Source organism: Paroedura picta, chromosome 9 (assembly GCF_049243985.1).
Source record: "Paroedura picta isolate Pp20150507F chromosome 9, Ppicta_v3.0, whole genome shotgun sequence".
Lineage (NCBI taxonomy): Eukaryota > Metazoa > Chordata > Lepidosauria > Squamata > Gekkonidae > Paroedura > Paroedura picta.
Window position 1 is genome coordinate 67,221,633 of NC_135377.1, and position 18,306 is coordinate 67,239,938.

Here is an 18,306-nt window from a genome sequence, read left to right on the forward strand (position 1 = left end):
GCAGAATACAGTTGGGAAGCAGAGCTGTGTACATGCCCAAACCGGGCCCCTCCATTCCCCACCCCCTCCAGGCCCATCATTGGCCAATTGTATGGCCATATATGGTCACGTCACTTGATAAAAGTGTAACAAATTTTACAAATATGTAAATTAATTAACTCCCTGGATGGGAAACCCTTCCAGGACCATCAAAGACCATCAAGGAACCATAATAAAACCCTGGTTGAGAAAGTCTGGACTAGAGGTGGGTGAGGCTGAGAGATCTCTGAGAGAACCGTGACATAAGTCTTCCGGAGTCTATATATGGAGAGAAAGTGCTATTCCACCAGGCAGGCCCTCCTCCCTCATCCCTCCTGCCTTCTGGCAAGCCACTTCTCTTAACCACTACAGCAGGGGTAGTCAAACTGCGGACCTCCAGATGTCCATGGACTACAATTCCCAGGAGCCCCCTGCCAGAATGCTGGCAGGGGGCTCCTGGGATTTGTAGTCCATGGACATCTGGAGGTCTGCAGTTTGACTACCCCTGCACTACACCATGCTGGCTCTTCAGGAGGCAGGAGAGATGAGGGCCTGCCTGGCAGAATAGCAATGTTTCTCCATATGTAGAGGGTCTCCATTTGGCTGATGAAGCACGTGATAGCAGGGGCACCGGCTGTCTGCCTCATGCTTTAAAATTGTTTACTTATCGGTCCTTTAGTTAACTGGAATGCTGCTGAGGTTACTGAGTAACTTTTCTGTGGTTCAATGAGTGTGTTTTCCTGAGTCAGAACATATTCCAGTTGTTCTTGAGAAGATCATGGTCTTGGATGGGCCAGGATTCCTGAACAGTAGTAGATCCGTGGTCCTCTGCACCATGGATACCAGGACAGATGAGTTGGGTTCAAAGTGGATAATTAAAATACGGCTTTGGTTTCCACTCCAAAGTGCTTTGTGTGTTTGTGTGTGTGTGTGTTATGTACTTCAGACAAAACCATATGAAATTGTTAATTGGAACAAACTCACAAAGTGAATTGAACTCATCATCAAGCAGAGCACATTTACTTTCTTAGTAGCACTTCAAAGAATATTGACATAGCAACAGACTGGCATTGCTGAGTCTTTACAGCAGATCCATAAATGAGTTTAGTAACTTGCTCTATCCTTGGCCATGACCCGGAAACTGCAACGGGTGCAAAATGCGGCTGCTTGGTCCTCACTAGGACACCATGGAGGGCCCATGTTATTGTATGTTTTATTCTATGTCTTGGTACAAACTGGCAGCAATAATAGTACAACCAATAGCTGTTGTGGGAGTCAAGGAACTGTAGGGGATGCCCATACAATTGCTCCTTGTCCAGTCAAAAATCTCTCTGATTTTAGGTAGGCCTCAGAGCCTGCAAAAGCTGTTTGTAAGAGTCGTATGAATGAAAGAAACACCCAAATGACCAAGCACATATTTTTGTGGATTTATGCTGTACAATCAAGTCTCTTATTTGGTGAAAACAGTTTACTTCTTCGGTATTTTCTAGAATCTCTTATTTCCTTCATACAGTTATGACTTTTCCTCACTGGGTGAACCCAGCAGGGATACCACTTGGAAAAGAAAGTTCCAGAAAGTGTCTGCAGTTCCTTGTTCCTCTGTCCATGGTTTTTTAACGGATCGCCTCAGCCATGCTGGTATCAGTGAAGAAAAGGTATCAAATAAGTAAAATTGGTAATTTTTTCATTGTCAGCTCTCCCCTCACACCGACCTGGGACAACTCAGGCTAGCTGGATCTCATCAGATCTTAGAAGCCATGCAGGGTCAGCCATGACTAAAATTTAGATGGGAGACTACCATTTTAGGAAGTCAGGGTCATGACATGAAGGCAGGCAATGGCAAACGACCTAATGAAAACCCTAGTGTTGCCACAACTCAGTTTTGACTTGATGGCCAAAGCAACAACAAATCAACTTGCATGAATTACTTACAGTAGAAAAGAGCGAGCGTCCAGTAGCACCCCAAAGACTAACAAAATTTGTGACAGGGTAGGAACTTCCGTTTCCTCATGAAAGCCCTTACTCTGCTGCAATCTGGTTAGTCTTTAAGATGCTACTGGATTTGCTCTTTTCTTCTGCTACGGGCAGCCAAACATGACTACCCCTCTTGATCTGTCTCCATCAGTTACTTAGGCACAGCTTCCCGTTGGCAAAACACAGAGGAGCCACTTTGCCCCTGAACACTTTCAGCCCTGTTCAAAACATGTTTTCGTTTCTTCTTCCTAAGGACATGTTCTACAAAAGTAAGGAAAAAAAATTACTTACAGAGGTTAACCTAAAGAAATGTTGTTGTTTTTAGCTTGAACCCAGATGTGTAGCACCCCACAGCTCTGGGACATGTGAAGTGGTTTCCACTGTCATGAAATCGGCATCTCTCGGCGATGACTTCAGTGGAGAAACTTCTTTGAGGGCATCGTTTAAAAAACCCTCAACGCAAGGGCAGGTCCTGATGGTTTTCTGGAGCTTGTCTGCTCGCTTTGTACAGAAATCATCTCCCATGTGGTGACATGAATAGGGACCAAGTAACCAGGATGCTGGACAATTCACCAGTTGGGCCTTCCTAGAGGGCCTCACATGTCAAAACTGACCCACCAGCATCATCTTATGACAGTGATTCACCCTAGAAGAGAACACAAAGCAAGCATGATCTCCGAAGTAGGCATGGGAACAGAATGGAAAGATCTACCCTGAACACAGAAAGCCCAGTCTTCCCAAAATGAACCCGACTGGTCTGTTTCGCTTCTCCTTGCTTGGAATCTGCAGGAAGTGAAATGGCATGCTGGAATGGCTTGCAACAGCAGTGGAGAGTTATGCACACCCGACTGCCAGCCCAAAGGAGCTGCAAGCCATTTCAGCTATTAGTTTTGCTCCCTTCTGCTGGGAAGTGGGGTGCACACACCCATCTGCTGTCTGTCCAAAATGGCTGCCAGCTGAACCCCTGAACTGGACCAAATATCATGAAATGCTCGGGGGAGGCACCTCCCTTGAACCTTGGTTCGAGAGTTACAAATAGGGCCATCTTTGTGGGCGTACTTTGCAACCGGGATCTCCATCATTGTGATGAGCCATTGGCCGACGGGATACTAAAAGAAGTGACCATGAAGAATATATCCAGTTTGGGCTACTGAAATGCATTTTGAAAGATATGCCGATGCGGAAGACAACTGAAAACGAGTATATGTCACCCGGAACCTTGTTTTGGCGTTTGGAGGTGTTAAACGTGTTCTTGCAATAAACCAGAATAAGAAGACTTTCAAAAGATCGACTTTTATTATATGGCCATCATTGGTTCTGCTCTTCATTTCTGCATAAGATTTTGTTTTGGACGGCTCTTTACCTGAGCTGCAGAACTTTGCTGTTTCTCTCCAAGGAGCTGTGAGTGACACAAGTTTTCTGGTTGTGTTGTCATCTTGGTGGTTCTAACAGACTCGTAAATGAATAATTGTTTTCAAATGTCCGGAATATATGGGGGGAGGGGGCATTTTCAAACATGGGCTTGTAAAAAAACATTAAGAGATGGGAACTTTTGTGGATTTATTGAAAGCTTGGCTTTCAGGCTATTCTTTAAAAGGTCATTATGTTCCCCGTCCCCCAGGGGGAAGAATTAGAATTTGGAGAGTATGCAGTGTTTGGCAAGGGATGGGCTTGCCTTTCTATGACTTACCCAATGTGCTTCTTTGTTGGGAGAGGAGAGTTGTGCTTGTACTCCCCGGTGGTAGAAAGTGTCATTAATTCACAGCCATCTTCTGGTGAGAGCCACAGGGTTCTTCATGGCAAGAGATTAATATCTACCATTGCCTGCTTCTGCATAGGAAACCTGAACTTTTTTGGTAGTGATGTAGTGGTTGAGTGGCCACCACTAATCTGTAGAACTGGGTTTAATTCCCCACTCTTCTTCCACATGCAGTCAGCTGGTTGACCTTGGGCCAGGCACAGATCTCTTAGGGGTCTCTCAGCCCCACCAACCTCACAGGGTGTCTGTTGTGAGGAGAGGAAAGGAAACGGGTTTGTAGTGAAAAGTGGGGTGTGAAAACCAGCTGTTCTTCTCTTCAACGTAGCTTTCTAAGGGGGCATTTCAGCCAATGTGATGCGTTGCCAATAAAGTTCTTTGAAAATTACAGTTTGTTCCTAGTGCAGGTGACCTCTTCGTTGCTATAACAGCTCATCTTTCTCCTTTAGAATCCAGGGCAGAAGCAAAGTACACAGGCTGTTTTTAATGCCCCTTAGAAGGCAGATTAATTGCAGTGAGTGATAACTGGCTCAAACCTGTCTGAAAGATAAAAGGCTTTAATGTCACCTTCTTGTAGGAATTCTGTCATGTCTCAGAAAGAAAAGAAAAGCAAAGCAAAGAAACAAAGTCCTGTAGGAGGAAAAGACACTGAGGAGTCATCCATTTCTTTCATGTCCCTATTGACTCATCCTCTTGGGTTTTCCATTTCCACATAGCTGGAGGCAGAGATTTCTGCTCTGACTCGGAAAAGAATAGATTAGCCAGAAACCACAAGCTGCAAAAACATCATCCCAGATCCTGCTTAAGGGTCACAGAACACAAACTGGTGGGGGTTCCCCACTCCATTCACAAGACTTTTTCTATGAATAGTTAAAATTGGTTGGGATCCCCCCCTCTCCTCTGCTGTTGAGACACCTATAATGTCAAAAATCAAGAATCCACTTGGTTTCATACAACCAAGGTCATTCAAGGCCTGAAAAAGGGCAATCTTAAGTATATGGTTGCCTAAATGCTTAGAAAACGAATTCTGTAGCTTCGGACTTAATCATGGAATCCTGAAGGGTCATCTAGTTCCTCCAGGGTCATCTAGTTCAACCCATGCCGAATGTGGAAACTCTCAACTACATGCCCATCCACAGTGATCCCAGTTCCATGTGTAGATAATTCTCTCCTCCCAAAAAACAGAATCCCTGGCCAGTCTGGCCTGGAAGAAATTCTCATGCTGACCCCAAAGTGGCAATCGGCATTTCCCTGGCCACAAGAGCCATGCATTGACCCAATCCCTTCTGCTCACCCACTCACAGTCTGCCTAAATTCACAGAACCAGCATTTCAGTCAGATGGCTATCTAGCTTCTGCTTAAGAACTTCCGAAGAAGGAGAACCCATCATCTTGCAAGGAAGCCTGTTCTACTGAGGAACTGCTCTGTCAGGAACTACTTCTGGATGTTTAGCCAAAAATTCTTTTGAATTAATTTCAACTCAGTGATTCTGGTTTTACCCTCTGGGGCAACTCTGCTGCATCCTCTACGTGACAGCTTTTCAAATACTTGAAGATGGCTATCATATCACCTCTTAGTCGTCTTCCCTCCAGGCGAAACAGACCAAGCTCCCTCAGCCTTTCCTCAGACGTCTTGGTCTCCAAACCCCTCACCATCTTTGTTGCCCTCTTCTGGACACGCTCCAGTTTGTCTACATCCATCTTCAACTGTGGTGCCCCAAACTGAACACAGTACTCCAAGTGAAGTCTAAAACGGTACCCATTACCTTGTGTGATCTGGACACTATACTTTTGATACAGCCACCGAGTCACACTGCTGACTCATGTTCAGTGTATGGTCTGCTAGGACTCGATCCTTTTTGCTCCTACTACTGCCAAGACAAGGCTCCCCCATCCTATATGATGCTTTCAATTTTTCCTTCCTGATTGCAGAACCTTACATTTATCACTACTGAAATTTGCCTGTCAAGATGTCCTGTATCCCAATTCTGTCTTCTGCTGTGTTTGCTATTCCTCCCAGTTTAGTATCATCTGCAAATTTTATAAGCACCCCCTCTATTCCTTCATCCAAATAATTTATGAATATGTTGAACCACACAGGGCCCAGGACAGATCCCTTAGGCACTCCACTTTTCACTCCTCTCCAAGAGGGTGACAAGCCATTAACAAGCACCCCTTGGGTGCGATCTGTCAACCAGTTCTTGATCCACCTAACAGTAATAGGATCCATGCCACATTTTACCAATTTGTCAACAAGAATACCATGTGTATCAAAGGCTTTACTGAAACTGAGATAAACTATGTCCATGGCATTCCCCTGATCCAGCAAGGTAGTAACTTTCTAAAAAAAGAGATAAGATTAGTCTGACATGACTTTTCTTGAGAAAGCCACACTGCCTCTTAGTAATCACAACCATCTGCTCAAGGACCGACTGATGATTTGTTCTAAAGTTTTGCCAGCTATTGACGTCAAGCTGACGGGTAAGTAGTTACCTGGATCCTTTTTCCCCTTCTTGAAGGTGGGGACAACATTTGCCCGCCTCCAATCTTCTGGCACTTCACCTGTTCTCCAAGAATTGTCAAAAATAATTGACAGAGGTTCAGACATTACTCAGTGGAGCCTGGCAAGCCATGTGTTTATTTTTGTCAGATATTTGGGTTCAGCCTGGATGGTCAGGAGGGGGTACCCCCCCACACTGGAAGGCTAGGAAGGCTTTTGGCAGCCTGGTATATAATTTATTAAAAAGGGGGTGCCTAAAACCTTGTGTAGGCATCCAGGAAATGGTGGGGTCATGATGCAGAGGCAGGCAATGGCAAACCATCTTTGAATGTCCTCTGCCTGGCTGTCAGACAAGCTTCAGATCTCCTGGCTATACAACCCAGACACCATACAGTAAATAAATAAAATAACTAAATTCATGGCCATTTGAATAATGGCCATAGGATGCCACAGAAGGAGCTGAAACAAAGAAGCAAGGGAAAGCTTGTATTTTCTTTTCCTTTTTTTCTCTTGCTTTATTAGGTTCTTTGTGTTTGCATTATGTAGCATTGTAACATAAAACATGCACTACCGACAACCAAACACTGACAACAGAAATCCTAAAAAGAATCCCATTGTGAAGCTTTGGAATACCTCAAACTGAGATTTCTTTCTTCCCTTTTCTGTAGGCTGCTCTTGCTGGTAACAAGAGCTGAGCAGAGTCCGAAATGTCTATAACAGATGCAAGTTCAGAGTCTAGAGCTATTCTTAGGGAAGTCAAACACACACACAAACACACCACGGTAATATGGGATCTAGGGCAACTCAAAATATATCATTCTCTGTGTTCAAGTAATTTTGCTTTCCAACACAAATATGTCTCAGGATGGGGCATGCTGTTTTATTCATCTTCTAATCTTGTTTGGATTCAGGGTCTTGGGTATCTTTTAAGGCAAAGTGAAATGATGGCACGTACAAAAAAATCATAAGGCACAGCATACAAAAAGCAGCTTATCGAACCAGAAGCCAGCTCTAGTAGCAGGACTGGGACCTAAGTACTGTAGTGTATGGCTTAAATTGCCTTCTTTTGCATTACCCCAACTTGCTGCATTGAGAAGGAGCATGTAGTTGTGCAGAGAAGACAGAAGTCCTATTACCTTGCCGCTTGAAATCCCAAGAAGCCCTCCTCTGGTTCTGGAGAGTTCAGAAGGACCTTTCAGCCTTTCCCCCACTATCTCAGGGCCTAGAAACTTGCTTTTCCTAAAAACACAAGCCAAGAACAAGTTTCTAGCCCCCATGGTAATGAAAGAAATAGACTGAAGGTGCTTGTGGGTAAAGTTGTAGGTTGCTGTGTTGATATCCAGAAAAACATAGAGCCAAACACTGGGTGATATCTTTTATTAGAACCCACCCAAATGTAAAATGGTGTGCAAGCTTTTGACTTTTCATCCAAGTGCATGTTAAGCATACAAAGCAATGGCAAGGTGGTGGGTGGGGATTTGAAATGTTGTTCTGGCTGTGATGGAATGACTTCTTATCTGCAGTTTCCTGACTACAAGTACAGCAAGTCTCCCTTGCCCTCTTTTGAAGGGACTAATGCTGGAGAGACAACTGATTGATGATCTTTGTGGTCTTTGAATTGAGTCTGCCATTTTCTCCTTCTTCCCAGGAGATGTTGGTTCCATTTCAACCAATTGCATCCAACACAACCAAATAGAACTAAGGCTGCAACACATACTGAACACATTGCAGTCCAGAGGTCTTACCACTATGTTTTTTTTTAAACCCACCACGTTTCCTCCTCACTTTTTCATTTTTTAAAAATATCCAGCCTGAGATTACTCAAAAACGCAGAAATGCAGTCTGAAAGCTCTGTCCATGAGGCTGGGAGTTCAATCCCAGCAGCCGGCTCAAGGTTGACTCAGCCTTCCATCCTTCCGAGGTCGGTAAAATGAGTACCCAGCTTGCTGCTGGGGGGTAAACGGTAATGACTGGGGAAGGCACTGGCAAACCACCCCGTATTGAGTCTGCCATGAAAACGCTAGAGGGCGTCACCCCAAGGGTCAGACATGACTCGGTGCTTGCACAGGGGATACCTTTACCGTTATATATATAGGTAAATATATAGAGAGGTGTGTGTGTGTGTGTGTGTGTATGTATGTGTGTGTGTGTGTATATATATATATACACACACACACATATACATATACACACACATACATATACACACACACACACATATATATCTTTACCTATATATATAAAGGTAAAGGTATCCCCTACACATCACCTACACCTTTATCCTTTTAACTGGAAATGCTGGGGATTGAACTTGGAGCCTTCTGTATGCAAGGTAGATGGTCTATCAAACAGCCACGCCCCCTCCCTGGTATCATGGCATGGTGTACTTCTTCTATTAAGAATGTAAAGTGTTACATTATGTAGTCAGATGCGACTGTAACGCATGGTCATTCCATCTGGAGGATTTAAGACAGGGTTTCTCAACCAGGGTTTCATGAAACCTTGGGGTTTCTTGATAGCCTTGGAAGGGTTTCCTGAATGGATGGGAGTTAATTTTGTATACCTTTTTAAAACGTGTTGAATGTTTCTTGGGTGATACGATCATATATGGTCATGTCAATCCACCCCTCCTCCCAAAATGGCTAATGATAGGCCTGGAGACAGCTTTGGGAAGGGGAAGGACCCTGGATGGGCATGTACACGTATGCTTCCCATCTGTATCCTGCATGACTGTGCCATTTCTGGGGTTTCTAGAAGCCTGAAGACTCTTTCAGGGTTTTCTCAATGGTCAGTATGTTGAGAAAGGCTGGTTTAGGAAATCGGGAAGTAGCTGCCAACAATACCTCATGGGAAGGTGACATTTTCCAACTTCCAATCACACAGGTGAGCCCAGAATTGCCAGCATTTAGCAATCCAGAAAAACCCTATGGTGAGTCTTTGCTGAGCAAGCTTTTGAATGACTATCATTTGGCTGTGAGTTTGCCTAAGCCTAATCCATCCGTGGTCCCGAGATGCTCTGGATTTTCCAGGAGGCACCAACAAGCAGACACCTGATTATACACATGTGCGTATGACTAACTGCTTCTCGGTAATACCCAAAAAAGAAACTTGCCTTGGGGATATATCAAAGCTGTCTCCGCATCAGGCTAAATGATACTCTTGTATCACCTAAAGCTGCTTTCCTTTGATCTTAAGCTTAGTTGCAGTACCTTACTCAGCTCATCAACAGAACTGCATTTATGCCAAGGAGATCTAGATGGTTAATAAGGAGGATTCAGAATTTTTTTTTTTGAAATTTTAGTTAGTAATCTCATTGGCTACACTGTAAAGGAACTTTTGCATACATCAAAAGAAGTCTGCCTATGCAAAAATTGCCATGTACAAAATTCTGTGTGGGCATGACCAGGTGAAGCCTATAATGTCCCATTTGATGAGTCAGGGTAGCTGCCCTTTGAATGCCTCTGCAACTTCACCACACACAGTTATATAGTTGAAAGACTTACCCCTGTGCATCATGGGCATTGGGTGACAACAGAAGTATCCCAAGGCCATTTAACAACTTTTACAGTGTACCAACGTTTTTGATTTGCAAATGCAACTACGTCATATAACGCTTGGGGATACTGTCGAAATTCATCTAAACTTGACATGCTTCAAAATCACTCTTATAGAGAGCAGGGGGTGTCTTTGGTCCCTGAGACACAGCAATGTCTCGGAAAATTCAAAATTTTCACGACAAATTGTACAGTTCTGTTATTACCAAGTTCTTGATACAGAAACGATCTAAAGTACTTGAAACGGCTGACTCCCAGAATGTAAAGTACAATTCAGCCTTCAATTCTGAGCACAGAAACAAATAACCACTTTCCAAATAAATGTGCCCCAAGACGGCACAGGTTATACAAGAGGAACTGATACAAAGTAGGGTTGTTTTGTTTGGCAATTGGGATTAAAACTATGAGTTAGATCCAAACCGGCTTTTCCACTGGTGAAAAAGGGACGGAAGAATCCTCTTGGACTACCAAAACAGCTATGTTGGAGATAACGCAACCTCCATGGAGAAAAGCCATGTGGGACAGGGACTGTAATAAGGAGGCCAAGATTGAACAAAACATTTGGTTGGATCCAGCCCTGTACTTTCTCAAGAAATTGCCACAACTGTAACGGCTTTGTTGTTGTGACCCAAATTAAACTCAAACGAACCGGATATTATACTCCCCCCCCCCCAACCCAAATGTAAAAGTACCAAATTGACGACACCTGAAAAACTCAGGCCACAAAGAGGAATGCAGTTTTCTTTTTTAAGGTGCTTCGTGGTCTTTATGGAATGTCGCAAACATATACATATATGCAGAATAGCACTTTATATATTCAAAAACGATAAAGGAGCAGATAAAGATTGCCGAAAACCGATATAATTTCTAATCCATAAAAAGGAATTTGAAAATATTTAATACAAAATATCTACAAAAAATAAAGGATCAGGTTTTATTCATTATAATTATTTATTTACAAGAGATAGAAAATATTTCCAGTTCTTAAGTGTTAATTCTTCCTTGCGGAGGGTCAGCAGTTCTGGGCATCTCAGTAGGATGCCATCTGCACCAAGGAGCGTTTAAACAACTGAGCATAGTGGGACAGCTCCGTCACTCGGTCCACCATCTCCTGCAAAGACGCCGTGCTGGGGTAATTCAAGGCGGCCCCCTTGGTCGCCATCACAATGCTTTTGAGCAGCTCGCAGAGCTGGTTGCTGGCATTCATGACGCTGTTGCGTATCTCCTGCGTGGCCAGCTGCCTGGTCAGGGTATCCCCGATGAACACCAGTTTGTGAGCGCTTAAGATAACAAACTTGCTGTGCGCCACGAAGATCCGTGGCGGCTGGGCGGCGCTGATGCAGCTGAAGAAGGCGTCAATGGCGTTCAGGAGGGAGACGAAATGAGTCTCGCACTGGTCCGAATAAAACAGAAGCAGCTGCCTGTCTTGGGAGGCCAGCAGGCTGCTCGGAGTGGGGACGCCTTGAGGCGGCTTCCATTTTGAGATGTCGTTCTCCACTGGCTTGGTGATCTCTTGTTCCAGCAACTGGAACTGGTTCAGCTGAAAGGCAAAGAGGAGAGGCCGTTCAAGGTGCTATCCCGTGCACAGCCTGCCATGTTTTGGGGCAATAATAATTATCTTGGGCTGCATCAACAGAGGCACCCCATCGAAATTGCAAGACGGCCGTACTGGAGTACTGTGTAGAGTTCTGGAAGCCTCACTTCAAAAGGGATGTGGACAGAATTGAGAGGGTGCAGAGGAGAGCAATGAGGATGATGTGGGGCCTGGGGACCAAGCCCGAGGAAGAAAGGCTGAGGGACTTGGGCATATTCTGCCTCGAGGGGAGGAGGCTGAGAGGGGATAGGATGATAATGATTACGTACTTATTCATTTTTATGATGCTCTTCTCTGAAGCCTCAGGCTGGCTTACAGATTAAATTTACAAGAATATAAGAAGGACGGTCTAAGAATTAAACCAAACAGAGAGAAGAAGACCTACCCAATGGCAATACAATAAATATATTCATAAAAGAAAGAAAAGTGTCCTTTTTTTGTAGTTTTCCTTATCTGTTTATTCTGTAGGATTTCTGTCAAAAAGGAATCCAGGTAATATCTGTTTTCAGTGAAATTCTTTCCTCAGTAAGTCCTCTGAGTCTTCAATATTTTAATCAATTTTATAGGTATCAAGAATTCAAACCTTATATATCCTAACCCCGCCCGTGGCGCTGCGGGCACCGCAGACTAAATAAAGCTGTAAAGGCTTAGGGGGAGGAGTTAGGGCGGGCTCTGTCCGGGATGAGGAAGGGTGCTGATTGGCCCCTTCCTCCGGACAAACCATCGCCGATTCCCACCCTGGCCTCGCCGATTCCCACCCTGCTGACAAGGGAGCCCCCGCCAGCCGCGCTGTGCGTGGCTGCCGGGGGCTCCCTTGCCTAGCGCCCGTTTTATTGTGACTACAGCGGGCTTGAACACTAATATAGTAATAATACAATATTAGCCACAGCTTCACATAGGTATGGGGATATCTGTATTGATACTCCATCCATGTTCCAGGTCATAGAATCACGTGTGCTCAAAGGGGCCCCCGGGAAACTGCCCGGCATGCCCGCGCATTAGGTTAGCCCTGCCTCATATGGAGGCCCCCTAGGGTCAGAAGTATCAAAATCAAACTCTTAATGGAATGCAGGCCGCTGGGTTGATTGGAGTTTGTTTCCTCAGGATAACCCGGGATTCTGAACCAGGATTAAACCAGGGGAGGTTTGGTGTGATGTTTGAATACAACCATACTCTTCCTAACTGCAGCCTGGTGCAGTCATGGACCGTTTATGCACTGGGAACTTCACTGCCCCAGGAGCACAAATCGGGGGCAGATGAGGTGCACTGGGACAAATGCTCCCCCATTTGGGTGCAGGAAGAGGTGGGACAACCTGACTCAACTAAAACTCCAGCCTGCAGCCCGGAATGAAACCTCCAGTGCGTAAACCGTCATAGAGAATAAAATGTCTAAAAAGCATTACATGTGTTTTGGCAGTTTGAGATGTTTAGGTTTTGATTTTTTTTTAAATCTGAATCAAAAAAATATTTAAGGTCAATTTTTCTATGTCTCGCCACGTCTTGGTTTTCCACTGAGACCAACACCAGGCATTCTTCGTCTGTTTAGTACATTTTTCCCAGTTCAAAGTCAGCATCTCTTTTTTGATTCCCGACCATGTTTTGGCACTGAAACCTACCTGGTGGTGCTCCAGCTGCATTTTGCTCTGCTTGATAATATTTTCTTTTTCCAGAAGCTCCTTCTGCTGCCTTTCAAACTCCTCCTTGCCCTGATCGGAGAACATGAAAGGAAACGGTTTTAACAAATCACAACACCAAATATGCCTATCGGGATATTGAGTCAACCGATACTGGGTCAACCCATTCCACTTCAGGCATTTCATAGTGTTCCTTTATTACCAACTACAAGGAGGAACTCCAAGAGCTTACAATCAGATCTGTTCCTGATAAAAGGACAGTATGCAGAAAGTTTCACATCCCACCGGGCAGTGAAGCAGGGAAGGGGAAGAGAAAAAACATTTGACTCACTGGGAGGAATTTAGAGAAGAAGTAAAGCTGTTTTTTTGTACCCCACTTTTTACTACCCAAAGGCGTCTCAACATAGCTGACAATCGCCTACCCTCTCCCTACAACAACCCTGTGAGGTAGGTGGGGCTGAGAGAGCTCTGAGAGAACTACAACTGGGCCAAGGTCACCCAGCTGGCTGCATGTGGAGTGGGGAAATCAAACCTAGTTCTCCGAAACAGAATCCACTCTTAATCACTACCCCAAGCTCTCTCTAATTAATTATTATTTCTTTATTGTATGTTAGTTGCTGATAAAGGTAAAGGCAAAGGTATCCCCTGTGCCAGCACCGAGTCATGTCTGCCCCTTGGGGTGACGACCTCCAGCGTTTTCATGGCAGACTCAATACGGGGTGGTTTGCCATTCCCTTCCCCAGTCATTACCGTTTACCCCCCAGCAAGCTGCGTACTCATTTTACCGACCTTGGAAGGATGGAAGGCTGAGTCAACCTTGAGCCGGCTGCTGGGATCGAACTCCCAGCCTCGTGGGCAGAGCCTTCAGACTGCATGTCTGCTGCCTTGCCACTCTGTGCCACAAGAGGCTCTTTAGTTGCTGATAGTTAATTGTTAATTTTATTAATTTTATGCTGTTCTAATTGTTTTATTGAGATACTGCTGAAAGACTTTTCAGCCTTTGATGTTTCAGGAAGTGATGTCAGCTGGCCACACCTCCCTGCCTCCCCCCTTAAGTGAGAGGAGCTTCAGGTGGCAAAGATTTAAATGGCCAGGGCTCCACCCCTTCCCACCCACTCCATGCCCAGTATGGGCCACTTTGTGAGGGGGCGGGTCAACCTGCCCAACTAAGCAGAATGTTTTTTTTTTAATTTAAACCCTTCCCCCCTCTTTACTTGGAGCCAGAAATGGCCGGCACGGGGTGGGAGGGCTTTCCACAGCTGCCATTTGAAAAGCCTCACACTGCGGTACCATTGAGGGGCTTTCATGGTACCGTAGTTGGGAAACCCTGGGTTAGAATTCAGGGGTCCCTAGTAACAATCCCACTCTGCTGGGTGAATCTTGGGGCAGCTGCACACTCTCTAACCAACCTAGAACACAGGGATACTGTGAGAGTAAAACGGAGGCAAAGGTCTTTGGGTCCACACTGGGGTAGAAATGAAGCGAATGATTCGACCGCGTGGAACGAACCTGCAAATGCACATAATCGTAGTCGTCCATCCAGCTCTTTTCAGAGCCGTTGCTGCTGCACTGGTAATGCTGGTCTTTAGACAGAAGCGCTGGCAGAGAGCTGCAGTGTTCCTGGCTTTTGTCTCCATGGTGAAATGTCCTCTGGGCCTGAGGACTGTCGTACACATAATCCCCAGAGGGCCCAAGGCTTTCTGGGGACCTCTTCCCGGGCGAGTCGCAAGGCCCCTGTCTGAAAAGCGCTTCGGCATTGACGCTGATGCTGGTCGTCAGCTGCTTAGCGTCATCCGGGATCGTCCTCACCACCATAACAAACCGGTCCAGGTCGTCGCATTTGTTCTGAGGCTTGTTCATGGCCAGGACATTCAGGGACCAGCTGCAATTGTTGAGGTCGTGGCTCGTTTGGGTTAAGATCTGATGGGAATCTTCCAGCCTTTGCAGCTCCCTTCTCATTTTGTTGTAGAGGCTGAGTTCGGGAACGAAGGAGGCGTTGGCCGTCGCTCCCTTGGCAAAACTCAGGTAGTCGCCCAGCGACTGCTCCACCTTGTCGACGGCGGCCCGGATATGGTTGATGTGCTTCTCCATGGACTCGTACGACCGCCAGTCTGGGCCCACGAAGGCCATTAAACCGGAGACGGTGGTCTCCACGGCATGTTGGTGCCAGTAAAGTCTCTCAATGGCCGTGTCAGGATCCAGCACCAGCCTTTTGTCCTGGGAAGGAGAGGCCGAAAATGAAGATTCCTTGGACGTCGTAGAAGAGGTGGACATGTTACTCCTGGTGCTTCCTGTGCTGGAGAAAGACAGCCTGTTCATCCCGTCGGTCACATCCTGCAACCTTTTGGTGTCCTGCGTGACCTGGGGAGGCACATCATAGACGCCCTCTTTTCCTTCAGGGTTTAGACCATCAATGAATCCCAGGTGCTGTCCAGGGAAAGGGACTCCTCGAGGAGTGTCGTAGACATCCGACTGGGGAGCCATTTGCTGCCCAACAAACTGGGCCGGGTGGTTCACTGGGACATCATAAGGCCCGTGTTGGTGCGGCGTTCCCTCGGAAGCGGACGATGGGCTGCACAGACATTTTTGTCCGCCTTCTTTTGTGGTCGCTTTGGCAACGGGAGGAGGGACGTCATACACGCCTTCCGGTCTCATGTCGTGCTTTACGCAAGCAGCCCGTTCAGACAAATGTTCCCTGGAATCCGTCTCATCTCTGCAGGCAGAAGGGGAGAGGGCATAGATCTAGAAGGCAAAATGCAAAGCTGTGAGTCATCCCCGTTCCCAGTTGGGGAGTTCTGCAAGGGGAAGTTATTTGATTGGGAAGGGGGATGGCCTCCCCCTGCATCTCCTGCAGCCAGTTCCGTGTTATTAAGTGAGTCATTTAAGACCCAACAGGCCAGCTGCAGGCAAAAAATCCCCAACAACTTTAAAAATTAATTATTAACTGATTTTATGATGGTTTAAGTATTTTGTTGTCCAAATGTTATGTATTTCGGGCTCGTGATGGACAGCCCGAGTGGGGCTATTTGTAAATTAAATTATAAATAAATACGTATTTGCATAAATTAGCATTGCTCCCTAGAGGGCAAATGTATAGGATGCCATTGTGGCCTGGTCTTGGGTTGTTTGTGTTCGTGTCCCACATTATGCTGGTAATACCAGTAGAATGCAAATTATAAAAATTATTTTATCATACGGCACGTGTGTAGCATTGCCAGGAGAGCTGAGGATTGTCTGGCAACAAGGCAAGAGATGTTGGGAGATGGTTTGCCATTGCTGGCCTCCTCCTCATGACCCCTAGTGTTCCTTGTAGGAACTAGAATCATAGAGTTGGAAGGGACCTCCTGGGTCATCTAGTCCAACCCCCTGGCACTATGCAGGACACTCACACCCCTATCGCTCATCCACTGTAACTACCACCCAACTCCTTGGAGGTCTCCCATCCAAATACTAGCCAGGATCGGCCTTGCTTAGCTTCTGAGATCTGACAAGATGGGGCTTACCTGGCCTATCCAGGTCAGGGTTACCAATATAGAAAAACTATGTGAGCCCTGTGAGTGATGTGATTATTTCCCAGCACCAAGGGAAACAGGCCGCTGTTGTCATGAAAGCAATCCCACCAGGGCACCAATGCTAACCAGAGTGTGGTGTAACCTGATCGCCATTTGTGCCGCAGTGCACAGCCAAGAAAGGCATCCTAAACATCACTGCTCTGAGACTGGCAGTCCCGCTGCAAAAGGTGTGTGCACAGAGGGGTTGTCTGGTTTCTCACATAGGCAGGAATCTGCCAGGGGCACTCAGAGTATGCAGGACCCACCCAAATGTCCCCACCAGGGACCTGAGGACAATCTGGGGGTGTGGATAGGGAGGGGGTGCGACATGGCACTGGAGAGTAGCTCCACAGGCATCACCAACCAGCATACAGGCAAGCCTGTCAGATCTCGGAAGCTAAGCAAGACCAATTCTGCCTAGTATTTGGGCGAGGGACCACTGAGGAATACCAGGATCATGAGGCACAAGCTGGCAATGGCAGACCACCTCTGAACGTCCCTTCCCTTGAAAACTGTACTAGGTTGCCATAGGTCAGCTGTGACTCTCTCTCTCTTACACACACACACACACACAAGATCCAGCCACTGACGTCAATGGTTCAAGCAGCAAAACGCAGGGGAATCCCAAACAGGCAAAATGACACTGTGTGTGGGTTCCTGTGTGTAGAATGAACAGGATCCATTTCAAACTCTGACACACTGCACTGTCTGCTGGTGCTCGTGTGCCCCCCTTCCCAAATACTCCCATGACTCCCACCCAGAAAAGGGCCTGTATATAGTTCTGAACTCTTAATTACACCAACGACCTTGCATAAAACTAGCAATTACATTCCGAATTTTATCACGGTTGGTGTTTTCCTTTTAAATAGATGAGTTACAAGCTTGAGGGGGAATGCTTAGGAGGTTTCAGAGTTCAAAGCACACCTTGCATGCTCTCTCTCTCTCTCTCTTTCTCTCTCTCTCTCTCTCTCTCCCTCCCCCCCTCCTTCCCCACCTTCATTTTAGCTCAGTTGTCTTTGTTGAAACCTGCCCTTCACCCAGCAAGAAGGCACATGTTAGTTTTAAATAAAACGGCAGTCCATTTACCCCTTTCACGGGAGGAACGTCGTACACCCCTTGGGATTTCGCATCCCCAGCTTGAGCTGCTTTAAACGCCGATGGAGGGGGGACGTCATAGATCTAAACAGGGAACGAAAGAATCACACAAATCAGAATTTCATTTCAGATGAATTTCCTTCCTTTCTTGGCAACTGGGATGACATTATTCTGAACAGTTTCTGATGAAATCAGAATGAGGTGGGAGGGCGTCACTTTTTTTGCTTCTTAAGCTCTTATCAGCGTGGTGTCGTGGTTAAGAGCAGCAGCTTCTAATCTGGCGAGCCGGGCTTCGTTCCCTGCTCTCCCCCATGCAGCCAGCTGGGCGACCTTGGGCTAGTCACAGATCTGTTCTCACACAGCAGTTCTGATAGAGCTCTCTCAGCCCCACCTGTCTCATAGGGTGTCTGTTGTGGGGAGAGGAAGGGAAAGCAATTGTAAGCTGCCTTGAGACTCCTTCAAGTAGTGAAAAGCAGGGTATAAAAAACAACTCTTCTTCTTCTAAACACTCATGCATGGCCCCCAACAGACTTCCAGACAGGGAGGTCTCCTGGGATTATAGAGATCAGTTACCCTGGAGAAACTGGCTGCTTTAGGAGATGGACTCCATGGCTTTGTGCCCCATTTAAAT

The 18,306-nt window shown here is 46.1% G+C and overlaps 1 protein-coding gene across 2 annotated transcripts in view; it reads right to left on the reverse strand.

Moving 5' to 3' along the window:
• Positions 1-10,534: 10,534 nt before the first annotated feature.
• Positions 10,535-18,306, reverse strand: part of NEDD9 (neural precursor cell expressed, developmentally down-regulated 9) — a 60,714-nt gene continuing 52,942 nt past the window's right edge. For both annotated transcript variants that reach the window (XM_077353201.1, XM_077353202.1), the window contains exons 4-7: positions 17,667-17,759; positions 14,539-15,771; positions 13,012-13,101; positions 10,535-11,341 (exon numbers count right to left, since the gene is read on the reverse strand). In XM_077353201.1, the coding sequence (XP_077209316.1) occupies positions 10,832-11,341; positions 13,012-13,101; positions 14,539-15,771; positions 17,667-17,759 (1,926 nt within the window). In that variant the 3' untranslated portion in view covers positions 10,535-10,831. The remainder of the gene's footprint in view (positions 11,342-13,011; positions 13,102-14,538; positions 15,772-17,666; positions 17,760-18,306) is intronic.